Here is a 12,050-nt window from a genome sequence, read left to right on the forward strand (position 1 = left end):
TGTAACACCCTCACTATCAGAAGTCACGCTTCCGGCTGCGCTACTCTGATAGCAAGAAATATTACGACTACTTTACATACTAAATAATAAAATAGGAGCCTGTGACTCGACACTATATCACTGAATTCTTCGAAAACCAGAAATAAATACTTTATCTTAAGAAAAATTCAGGCAGGCATAGATTCATACACAAGACTCCTTACATAATAACTCAATATATTATACATATAAAACATACAATTCCTATCCCTCTTACAAATTTGTAATAACAAAGACGAGGGAAGAAAATAATCTAATTAATACATCAACATATATAAACCAAACGCAGTATAACTCTTCTTAATGCTTCTTCATCCGGTTCCTGAAAAGGTAAAACTGTAGGGGGTGAGAACTTAACCACACGGTCTCACCACGGAGTTTCAAAGTTGTCATAAGAAGACATTTAATAAGAAAACTGTTTTCAAGCTCAGTGATTATCATTGCCTTATGAATCTTTTAAAACCAATAGAAAATCGTTCAAAACTTTTTCAAAGAAACAATGTTTAATCTTTCAGAAGTCAGAAACATTTCCTTTCTTATAAGAAAATCTCAATCAGAAACCAACCACGCAATCTGACAATACAGTCATTAATTCAGCACCAAAGTTCATTCTCAAATATAGCACGCCAGGACAAACACAGGCAAGACAGACAAGGAAAGCACAAGTAGGTAGCAGTTACAGCAAATAGTTCAAATAGCAATTAAGAACAGTTTAGCAATTAGGCAAACCAAAACAAGTTCAAACCCAAGCAAAGCATACAAATGCATATGATGCATGCCTGTCCTATGGCTGATGAGGCTCATCTGTCGGTTATACAGCCAACCCGACAAGTCTGAATTGTCCTTAGACTGTCCCCCGACGTGCATCCCCAAGAGTCTATGCATAGCTTTTTCTCAAATAATCAATATTGCTCATTGGGGGTAACATTCCCGGGAATTTATATAGTGCCCGGTCACACTTACGTCGTAGGGTCAACAGAGTACCGAGTTTTCAACCTGGTACACGTGGTGGCAAGCCACGGTACTTAATCCAGGGAACCTCGTGTCTCAGATATTTCAAATTCATAAGCCACATAAATAATTCATTCATCAATCCATATCCCATTTCCAAATTCATTCAAAAATCATATTTCAAATCAATCCTCATCATCCTTCTTTCCATTAATCAACAATCCCAATCAAAAACATAATTCTTGCTTTTCTAAATAAATCAATATTAAACATATAACGTTTAAGAACTAAATCTTTTTAAACAATTACTTCAAACAAAACTTCTAATTTTATAAAATTTCGGCAGCATCTCCTCTAAAACTCGGATTCTGCCACCCTTTTCGGGTTCCATCCAAACATTTCTCAAACCTTTTCTCATCCATTTCCAAATCTCAATCATCTTCCAAAACTCAACTATTTCCAATATTAAATTATTTTCAAAGTGAATCGATGCCAATAATAAATCTCTTTTTAAAATCAAACCAGCTCAAATACTAAATCACTTTTAAAGTCAAACTAACTCAAAATTAACCGTTTCTAACATTAATTCATTTTCATATTTCAAATCATGTCCAAAGCCGATTCGTTTACATTCTCAAAAACAGCTTCAAAACCAAGAAAGCCACTTTTCATAATAATCAAATAAATAACCTTTCAAACTAATTTCTTTTCAGCAGTCACAAACTACTCAAGCAATCAAGCAATCAGTCATTCAGTCCAGCAAACAACCACATTTATAAAACAATCATAATCACAGACATATGTTTCTCACATTAATATCTATTTATAACAACTCTGTAAGATAAAATGAATTTTAAGAAAACCCCTACCTCGGAAGTTGAACCCATAAACTAAAGGCGTCACAAGAATCATTCCTCTCCACCCGAAATAAACTGCAGCTTCAATCGCAGGTCTGCTCACTTCCTCAATAGCAGAAACGGTTTTAATTGCAACAGGCAATCCCGACAACTCAATCCTACAGTAAGAGTAAAATGGAACAGCCGCAATCCCGAGCTGACCCGGCGGCGGCTCCGACAGCGGCCAGAAACTCTGATGGTCCAACAGCAACCTTAAATTTGATATAAAATCATCGGAATTCAACCCTACAATACCAACAGCTCAGAGCCTCTAATAACTTATATTGGAATATCGATTTCAAAAGTTCTGGAAGTAAAAACGCTTACCAAGAAGGCAAAGGCGACAAACCCACTTATTCCAAATTAACAGCAATAGCAGCAATGGCATTAGAACCAGCAGTGATAACAGCAGCAACATCAACACCGAATAGTAACAATTTATTCTGACAAATTAAAATTAACATGAAGTGGATATTAGGTGAAACTAAAACCAACTGACATGGTGAATGAGGCAAAACAAGTTCAGTCTCACCATGAAAAGCAGCAAACCCTAACGAAACAGGGGCAGGGCAGAAGGAGTAGTGGTGGCTTTCCGGCGACTAGAGGCAGCAACGGCTTCAACGGCTTCAACCGAAACAGAACAAAATCAAAATCAACGGCAAAAACCTTGGAACAGTTCCGGCTAGCCCCATCAATGGCGACCTGAACCCTTTCTAGACGGCGGTTCCTGCGAGGGCTTCGTTCACCCCCTCTCCATGCGTTTCTTCTTAGCTCAGACCAGCGGCGGATTCGTCTCCACCAGCGGCAGCAAGGGCACCCGCCAAGGATGATGATGGCGAGCCTTGAGGCGACGGCGGCGACGGGGCTGACGGCGATGGCTTCACGAACGGCTACTGGCCCTGGTGGCGGTGGGTTCACAGCAGCGACGCGACGTTCCTTGCAAAGCCTTCCTCCCTCGCGCGTCTCTCTTTCTCTCACCTGCGAGCTCAACAGTAGCGGCCATGGAAGCTCCTCAGACGGCGGCGACGAATGGGTAGGGCGCGGCGACTTCCTTCCCCCCTCTGACCTCTGTTTCCCCCTTTTGCTTTTCTTTTTCCTGCGCCCCCTATCCTCTCTTCCCTTTCTTTTCTTTCTTTCCTTGTTTCATTGTTTCAGGGTGTAGTGTTTGTGCTTGTTGCGTGAGTGCCTTGTGTGAGTAGGGGTTGGGGAGTGTCGGTTAGCTAAGGTTGGGGTAGATTAGGGAATTTTTATTAAAAATAGGTATAGTAGTATAATTTTTATGAAATAAATAAAAGTAGGATAATAATAAAAATTAAATTAAATATAAAGTATCCATTTTTAAAATATCTTTTGATTATCAATCTTTAAATAATTTTCAATTAAATACCAATTTAATAAAAATTAGTGATAAATAAATTAATTCTCCTTCATTTATAAAATAAAGTTAAAAATCTAAATATTTAAAATTAAAGTATATAAAATATTCACTATTTTTTAATTATAAGAACTCTAAATAATAAATAAAAATTTACTCAACCTATATATAAAAATCTCTAAAAATATAATAAATCATAAATAATTTATTAATAACAAACATTTCTCAAACCTTTTCTCAACCATTTTCAAATCTCAAACATTTTCCAGAGTTGAACCAGTTCCAATATCAAATTATTTTCAAATCAAACCAATTCCAACAATAAAACTCTTTTTAAAATCAAATAAGCTCAAATATTAAATCATTTATAAAATTAGATCAACTCAAAATCAAACCGCTCCCAGAATCAATTTATTTTCATATCTCAAATTATTTCTAAAATCGATTCATTTATATTACCAAGTAAACTCCAAAACCAAGAAAATCCACCTTTCATAATAATCAAGTAAATAACATTTCAAACCGATTTTTATCAACAACCATACATCACTCACGCAATCAAGCACCCAATAATCTAGTCCAACCAACCATCACATCCACAAGATAAATATAATCACAGAAGTATATCTTTTTGCATCAATATCTATTTATCACAACTCTGTAATATAAAATAGATTTTAAGAAAAACCCATACCTCAAAGAATCAAACCCGCACCGATTTTAACGCGATAAACCCTCTTTTCACCTTATTCTGCAGTAGCTACATCATGATTTGTATTCCAAGCACCCTCTGCTAACGGATAAGAACGAAAAGCAAAAGTAATAACTGCAAACACAGCAGCTCTAGGTAACAGACAGAATAAACACAACCAAGCAAGGCAAAGAGGAACATTATGCACTAATAAAACAGAGTCGGAATGGAGTATTATGGCGAGATAAAGCACAACAGAATTTTTCTTACCAGAAAAGAAACAAGAGAATGGGGAATGGAGAAGCTATAGCTTCGACAACATTTCCTTTCAACAATCAGAACGGCAAATAAGGGCACAACCGAGCAGAAATGGCAAGCCAGTGGCGGCGGTAGCATTAATCTGAGTGATTAAGCCAACAGAGACACCAACAATAATCAAAACAGTGGAATAGAATAGAAGCAGAACATATTTTAAGTAAGGAAGAAGCAGAGTTACCGGTGGATGTTCTGATTTCGACAGCGACGGAGCACAGTGGTGGCAGGACGTTCCTCCTGCGACGGTGGTTGGGCAGTGGCGGAGCTCCCACGAAGCCCCCTGTTCTATCACCTATACGCGTTTCCTCTCCCTTAGCTCAAACTGGCGGCGGATTCGACCCCATCGACGACGGCAAGGGCTCGGGCCGAGAACGACGACGGCGAGGATCGAGGCGACTGCGGTGACTTCACACAGCACGGCGGCGTGGCGGTGGTGCGACGTCAACAACAGAACACAACTCCTCTCCCTTCTCGCGTTCTGTTCGACGGCGCTCTCTCTCCCTCTTCCCTTCGGCGGCGACAACGAGAAGCATGGCAGTTGGGCGAGGCGGCGGCGGCGCCAGTCACGATCTTCCTCTCCCTTCAGATCTCTCTCTTCCCCGTTTCTCCTCCTCTGCGGATCTGTTTCCCTCTTCCCCTTTTCTCACCCTCTCCGTTCTTCCCTTTCTTTCTTTCCTTTCTTTTCTTTATTTCTAGGGCTGCACATGGATCGGATAATATCCACATATCCACGGTAATTATCCGCATTTAATCCGAATTTTGCGAATATTATCCGATTCGCAGAGCCATCGGATTGCGAATTTAGCAGTGATATCCGCATATCCGATCCGCATATCCGCATATCCGCATGTCTCATATAAATAGCATAGTTTAAGAAAGTAAACCTTAATGTGATATGAATTTTAGTGTGTTGTTTTATGAATTTTATGATATCTTATTTTTAATTTTTTATGTTGTACTTCAACTTAGAATAATTAAACTTAAATCTTGTGTTATTATTTTTTTTTTTTTGTTATTCAAGAGAACTTTTATTGATAATATTTTAGGAGTAAATAGGCTCAAATAAGTGAAAAATGAATTTTATGGATTTTTTTTTCATAAAAATAGCCAAATAGAATTTTAAAATAGTTTTTTTAAATTATGAGAATATAGAGAATATAACCAATTTTATAATTTAAATATAGAAAATAATTCAATAATTATAAAATTAGACAAAATTCTAATTTAAATAGCCAAACCTCATTATTTTTCGAATTTCTAAAACTTTAACAACAAATAGAAAAATAATCCATAAGTATAAAGTTTGGATAAAAACTTTAATTTATTTCAAATCCAATTAATTGCCTTTAATTATTTTTACTAAAAATAATTTTTAAAATTAAAACTATAAATAAATATATAATTTGAGATTAATTCAAAATAGGACTTTTCAAAAGTCTTGGGTCTTACAGTTGTTGGTGGGCCCCAGAACTGGATGGCCCCTAAGGTGCAGTTGGGGCCACTGGAGTCTCCGCCTCACTATCTTCCGATATGTGATCGGGCTCATCGTCCGAATCATCTTCCCGTATCGCGTCCTCAACGTGATCCAGCTCACCACCACCAACAAGACCAGTAATCAAACCAGGTGACTTAGCTGCCAGTGCTAGAACAAGTGAAGGTGCAGCTAAGAGACAACCAGGTGCAACGACACGCATCGAAGTCGAAGCACCCCCCACTGTCGTCGACTGAGGATTTGGCGCTGAAGCCCCGGAACTGTCGACACGGTCTTCCAACTTGGCAAACAACTCGTGTATTCTCACCTCCGAAAAACTCCGCCGACAATGAAACAAGACCTCCATGTCTTCATCCGACCCTACCACAAATAATTTATACTGCACACCACTTGACACAACCACCATCGGAATCTTGTAGAATACCTTCTTCACCAACTTGGCCCCACACAACCCTGCCTTCTACAATATGTTCCTCTTCAGATCTAACAAAGTATCAATCAAACGGATAAAAATGCTTAGCGATTCTTTATCAGTGAACTTAGCACCATGCCTATTACCTTTTTTTTTTATTTTACCAGAGCAGTGGACTAGAACCAATAAGCTCTCCTCACTATCCATTTGTGAAAGTGTGAAAATAACTCTCCTCAAATGCCACACTCCCTATCTTGAGTGGTATATATAGACGAATTTGACAAAGCATAAACCGCTAGATCCCTGTAGCGGTTTATGCACGTTTGCATCATCACACATAAACTGCGACACCCCTACCACGGATTATGTGATGATTTGCTTCGAACGTAATCCGTGATACCCTGTAGCGGATTACGTGCATTCGTAAACTGCGAAACTCCTGTCGCGATTTACATAGTTTATAGAAAAAATACATTTCGGTATCCATTTTGCAAAATGTGTATCCTGGTAAATTTGGAGGCCAGTTTATTTATTTCAGTAAATTGCCCATAAATAAATCAAATTTGATTAAAAATAAACTAAACAAAAAATACAAATTAAAACAGAGGGTAATTTACCAAAATAAATAATTTGACTTCCAATTTTACCAGAATACACATTTTGCAAAAACGGATACCAAAATGCATTTTTTTCATAAACTATGTAAACTGCGACAGGGGATCCATGGTTTACAAATGAACGTAAACCGCTACAGGGGTCTCGCAGATTACGTTCGAAACCAAACTGCACATAATCCACGATAGGGGTGTCGCGGTTTATATGTGAATTACAAACGTGCATAAACCTATACCCCTACAATGGTTTATGCTGATATGCAAAATGGCTAAAAATCGCGGTAGGTGTCTCGCAGTTTCTATGTATATGTGTTTCTTTCTTCCAGCTGAACATTTTTCCAAGCTAGACCTTCAACCTTAGCATAATTTTCACCAGGTTCAGTGCTTCACCCATGTCTGACATCTCATCATGGATAGAGAAAAGGGGGTTGTTAAGAACAGGTTTAGATTTAGTTTTTTATTTTCATTTTTTTAAAATAATTTTTATTTTCAATTTTTTACATTTAATTTTTTTTAAAAGATACCTTATTTCTAAATTTTTTTATTTTGTACTACCTGAATTAAAAGAGTTATGGTGAATAATAGATTAACTTACTAGTCTTATTTTTTAATGGTTGATCCATATAAATGCAATTAATTATTTTGATATTGTAATTTATTTCATATTTGATATTATATAAAAATAAATTGTTCTTAAACTTGAAGGAAGATTCAGGAGCATCATTGAGATTCTCTTGATCAAATGACAGAAAATTTAGCCAATGAAATGAGTCAACAATTAGAGAAGACATAGCCTGACAAAGGAAAAGCATATGGAACCAAGAGGTTACCAGCCAAAAACTAAGCAAAACCACATTAATTTATATTAATAATTAATTTTAAATTTTTTAAATTCAAAATTTAAAAAATTTAAAATTGATTAAGTAAACCTAATTAAAACCTATAAAAACCTTCATCTTCTCTCTCACATTAACCTACCTACCTCCAACAATCACACACACAGACCTCTCTCACACCGTCAAGCCCTCTCTGCTTCTCACCGTGACCCACTCCTCCGATCGCTTCCGCTTCCAGCCGAAACTGTCTTTACCAGATCAGGAGCTCGTGAACCTTATGTTCGGACTCGGGTTCGGATTTCGGAGCTTCTGCGCGTTAGCGCACGTGACTTCTCCCTCGGAGCCGGCGTCAATAGCGACAGGAACAGGCGCGTCGAGACCGAGTAGCTCCGGCATAGGCCTGAGGGAGCCTCCTCGGAGCACCGTTTCAACGGCGGCCTAGCACATGTGTCCGTTTCCAGTCCACAGTAGTTCAATGTCACCGTTAAGCGGGTTAACCGTTTGCCCACATGCTTCGAAAAGTAGAGACTGAAAAAGAGCTGCACAAAATATATGTTCTTGCTTTTGAAAGTGGACTTGGTTGGAGGGTACTATGATGCAGGTGATCATGTGAAGTTTGGATTGTCAATGGCTTTCACAGTAGTTGTACGGTAGTAGCATCATCATGATGTTGCTCTCTGCATTTTGGGATATTAGGTGCCGTTTTGATGATTAAAGAGACTGCAAACTACACAATTACAGAAATATAAAAAAAACATTCATTTAATATGAAAAAAATATCTTATAATGAATTCTCTATTTATGTTTGTTAAAAGTTGAGACCGAATTACAAATCAGAGTACAATATATCACAGAGTACATAGTTAGTATTAAACCATATAAATTGAGACTATTTTTGCCTTGTCTTCATCCCTTCTAAAGTATATCTTTTTTTTTTCCTTAAAAATTGATTCATTCTTAATTTTCTATGTAAATCATACGAAGGCAAAAAATATATACTCTATCTACTTTCAGTCTTTTATTACTGTGCCTTAATCCAGTATAAATAAACATCTTTTATATTACCAAAAATTGTTGAAAAGTTATAACCACTTTTCATAGTTATCATAAAAATGGAATTTTTGGTAGGATTAATTATGAGTCATTTTTTTTTTGTAATTTTTTGAAGACAAAAAAAATAAAAGTAATACATAATTAATTTAATAAATAAAAAATGATACAGAGAGATAAAAAAATTAATAAAAATAAACAAAGATCTGAAAGAAGAGAATGGAATAAAATAGAAAACAAAGAGATTGGAAATTATACGTAAAATAGAAAAGTAACCGCAACAGGAATGAAAAAAAAGTTAATTGGTAATTTACTTTTTTGATTTTTTTTTCAAAATAAAGAGTCATATCAGTTACTCTTTATTAACAGGGTTAAGATGGGAAAACAGAAATTAGACACCAAATTCTTCTATTCCCTTTATTTTTCTTATTATCATAAAAATGGAAGAAATTTGGTATAGTTAATTATGAGTCATTTTTTTTTTTTACAATTTTTTGAAGACAAAAAAAAAGTAACACATAATTAATTTAATAAATGGAAAAAGATACAGAGAGGTAAAAAAATTAATAAAAGTAGACAAAAACCTAAATGAAGAGAATAAAATAAGAAAGAAAACGAAGTGATCGAAGTTATCCATAAAATAGAAAAGTAACCATAATAGAAATGAAAAAAAAAAAGTTAATTGGTAATTTATTTTTTTGACCTTTTTAAAAATAAAAGGTTATATCAGTTACTCTTTATTAATAGGGTTAAGATAAAAAAACGAAAATTGGACATCAAATTCTCCTATTACCTCTTCTAGATATAAAAAAATCTCTATAAAAAATTTATCAAAAAATTCTTATCTTGAGTTTTTATTTTTTAAAATGAACTAACACAGGGATGTCAATGGGACGGGGTGGGGGCGTGGGATGCCTCCCTGCTCCCCGTTCCCAGAATTAATCCCCATCCCCTATTAAAAAATTCTTATTTTGAGTTTTTATTTTTTAAAATGAACTAACATGACCATATTATTAAAAATCAGATTGAAATTAATCCGTTTTATCCAATTAATTAAGAATTGGCCATCAAATTAGTTCGATTTAATATATATTGTTTGACAGAAAATTAATTAAAAATAAAAAAAAATTGATTACCTAATTAAACTGATATATATTTTAACAGTTAATCGATTCAAAATAATAAACTACAAAAAAAATTAAATCTATTTTTTAAATATTTTATATATATTAATATATTAGTTTATTATATCCCATTAAATCCTAATTAAATTTCGATTATATTTTTTAATATCTAATTTCACTGCTTAGATGACCCGTTTGATTTTCAAACCTCAAACATTTGAAACTACTAATAAAAATAAAATAGTCACAAAAAAAAAACTAATAAAAATAAAATGGTAACAAATGAGTTCAATTTTTACAATTAACGCGCTTAACGTTGTCATGTCCCTGTGAGCTGTGAGAATGAACCTCACAACAACCGCATCCTGCATTTCTCAACATTTTTTACTAAGAGGGAGCTCCTTCTTACTCTTCTTCTCACAATTTTTCTTTCGAGCAACTTATCAAACACTAGTGGTGCATTGTTGATGGCTCAAGAGTTGGACTTGGAGCTTCACAGATACACTGATTCCAAGGAAGGTTACACTCTTCTTATACACTCTTCTTGGACTAAGGAAAAATTATTTACCCATTTTTTTAGCATTCAAAATTACTATTAACCTTAATCTTTGATAAGCTTTTTCTACTGTGAAGAATTGCGTATGTTTGTTTTCCTCTCTGTTTGGTATGATGTGTTGGAAAATGATTCAATAGAGTTAAATGGAAATGGAATGAGGTGGGTAAAATATTGAGTTTAAAATCTATATGTTTTCCTCTCTGTTTGGATTTTGATCCCAATGAAAAATTTTGGACAAGATCTCCTCCTTCTAAGATAACACCTTGATTTTAGGTTTCAAGATTAAGTACTACTTTATTCATATTAACTGCCTTCAATATCTTCACTATGTCTCTCCATTTTACTACTTTAACGTATACGACCTCACTACAATATTGTATTTGAATTTTGGTTTTACATTTAAACTTCTATTTAATTTAAATCAATATTTTATGCCTTTTGTTCTTGAGAGTCTTTTGTTTTAATTAAAAACTATCTAAATTTACATAATACAAAAAGATAAAAAAAATCCTAGAATGAAATTTTAAAACTGAAATTTGAAAATGAAATCTTTTAATTTTTATCCATAATATAATATAAATTAAATTGACACACTCTATCTTAAAAAGTGAAGCTTATATAATGCCTTCTCATAGTCTTTTGCTTTAATTAAAACTATCTACATTTACATAATACAAAAAGATTTTAAAAAAAAATCCTAGAATGAATTTTTAAAATGAAATCATTTAATTTTTTCATAAAAATTGCTCGCCCTAGACTTCTCCATAAAATTAAATTGACACTCTCTATCTTAAAAAGTGAAGCTTACATAAATAAATACTATATCTAAAAATAGGAAACCAAGAAACAAGAAGAAGAAATAGGAAACCAAGAAAGAAGAATGAGTGACGAACAATCAGATTCTGCAATGATGAATCCGTGGGATATCAGAGACCCGTGGGATATGATAGACTTTGATGCCGATGAACCACGGCAGTTTCAGTTTGAGTCTCCGCCTCTGCCTGAGCCCGTCTGGAATGGGGACGAAAACAATGTAGGTGATCCCCAGCCCCAGCCGTGTGCCATGGACGTTAGTGGTAATCAACCACCTCAGCCGGTTATTGATGAGTGTTTTCCGGAAGCTATGAAGAGGACAGAACACTATTATGGAAGCCATCAACCACTTCAGTCTCAGCCTCAGTCATGTGCCATTGACGTGTGTGGTAATCAACCACCTCAGCTACCGTCTCAGCCTCACCCTTGGTCTTGGCCACTTCAGTCTGAACCTCAGCCGTGTGCCATTGACGTGTGTGGTAATCAACCTCCTCAGCTACCATCTCAGCCTCAGTCTTGGTCTCGGCCACTTCAGTCTCAGCCTCAGCCATGTGCCATTGACATGTGTGGTAATCAACCACCTCAACTACCGTCTCAGCCTTAGCCGTGTGCCTTTGGCATGTGTGGTAATCTACCACCTCAGCCTCAGCCTTGGTCTTGGCCTCGGCCTCAGCCTCGGTCTGGCCTTGGCCTCAGCCTTGTTCTCAGCCTTGGTCTCGGTCTCGGCCTCGGCTTCTTTCTGAGTCTCGGCCTCCGTCTCAGACGAATATAGTAAGGACAGCGACGGATGACTTTTTCGCTGACACGTGGTTATCCCCCACCTCAGCCTCAGCCTCACCCTCAGACTGAGTGGGATACCAGGAACATGTTAGAGCTGATTCCCAAT

The 12,050-nt window shown here is 35.9% G+C and overlaps 2 protein-coding genes and 1 long non-coding RNA gene across 5 annotated transcripts in view; 1 reads left to right on the top strand and 2 right to left on the bottom strand.

The window, feature by feature from the left end:
- Positions 1 to 3,067, bottom strand: part of LOC107624485 — a 6,915-nt gene extending 3,848 nt beyond the window's left edge. Inside the window, exons 1-4 of one of the 2 annotated variants that reach the window (XM_016326975.2) lie at positions 2,419 to 3,065; positions 2,214 to 2,329; positions 1,860 to 2,132; positions 88 to 361 (exon numbers count right to left, since the gene is read on the bottom strand). In XM_016326975.2, coding sequence (XP_016182461.1) covers positions 351 to 361; positions 1,860 to 2,132; positions 2,214 to 2,304 — 375 coding nt within the window. In that variant the 5' untranslated portion in view covers positions 2,305 to 2,329; positions 2,419 to 3,065 and the 3' untranslated portion in view covers positions 88 to 350. Of the gene's footprint in view, positions 1 to 87; positions 362 to 1,859; positions 2,133 to 2,213; positions 2,330 to 2,418 lie in introns of those variants that run through there. The other variant, XM_016326976.2, reaches the window with a different exon arrangement.
- Positions 3,650 to 4,965, bottom strand: LOC110268216. 2 transcript variants are annotated; one of them, XR_002356326.1, is made up of 3 exons: positions 4,449 to 4,965; positions 4,223 to 4,352; positions 3,650 to 4,051 (listed from the first exon to the last, which is right to left on the bottom strand). It is a non-coding gene; the product is annotated as an uncharacterized LOC110268216 (long non-coding RNA). The 2 variants fall into 2 exon arrangements; XR_002356327.1 differs by lacking the exon at positions 3,650 to 4,051 and adding an exon at positions 4,071 to 4,104.
- LOC110268492 (bromodomain-containing protein 4-like) lies at positions 11,232 to 11,768 on the top strand. Its single transcript, XM_021114693.1, has one exon. The coding sequence runs from the start codon at positions 11,232 to 11,234 to the stop codon at positions 11,766 to 11,768; it is 537 nt and encodes a 178-aa protein (XP_020970352.1).

Source organism: Arachis ipaensis, chromosome B10 (assembly GCF_000816755.2).
Source record: "Arachis ipaensis cultivar K30076 chromosome B10, Araip1.1, whole genome shotgun sequence".
NCBI classification, from domain to species: Eukaryota; Viridiplantae; Streptophyta; class Magnoliopsida; order Fabales; family Fabaceae; genus Arachis; species Arachis ipaensis.

Bases quoted from the DNA above. Each gene is read 5' to 3' on its own strand.
- LOC110268492 (XM_021114693.1), top strand. From the start codon at position 11,232: ATGAGTGACGAACAATCAGATTCTGCAATGATGAATCCGTGGGATATC.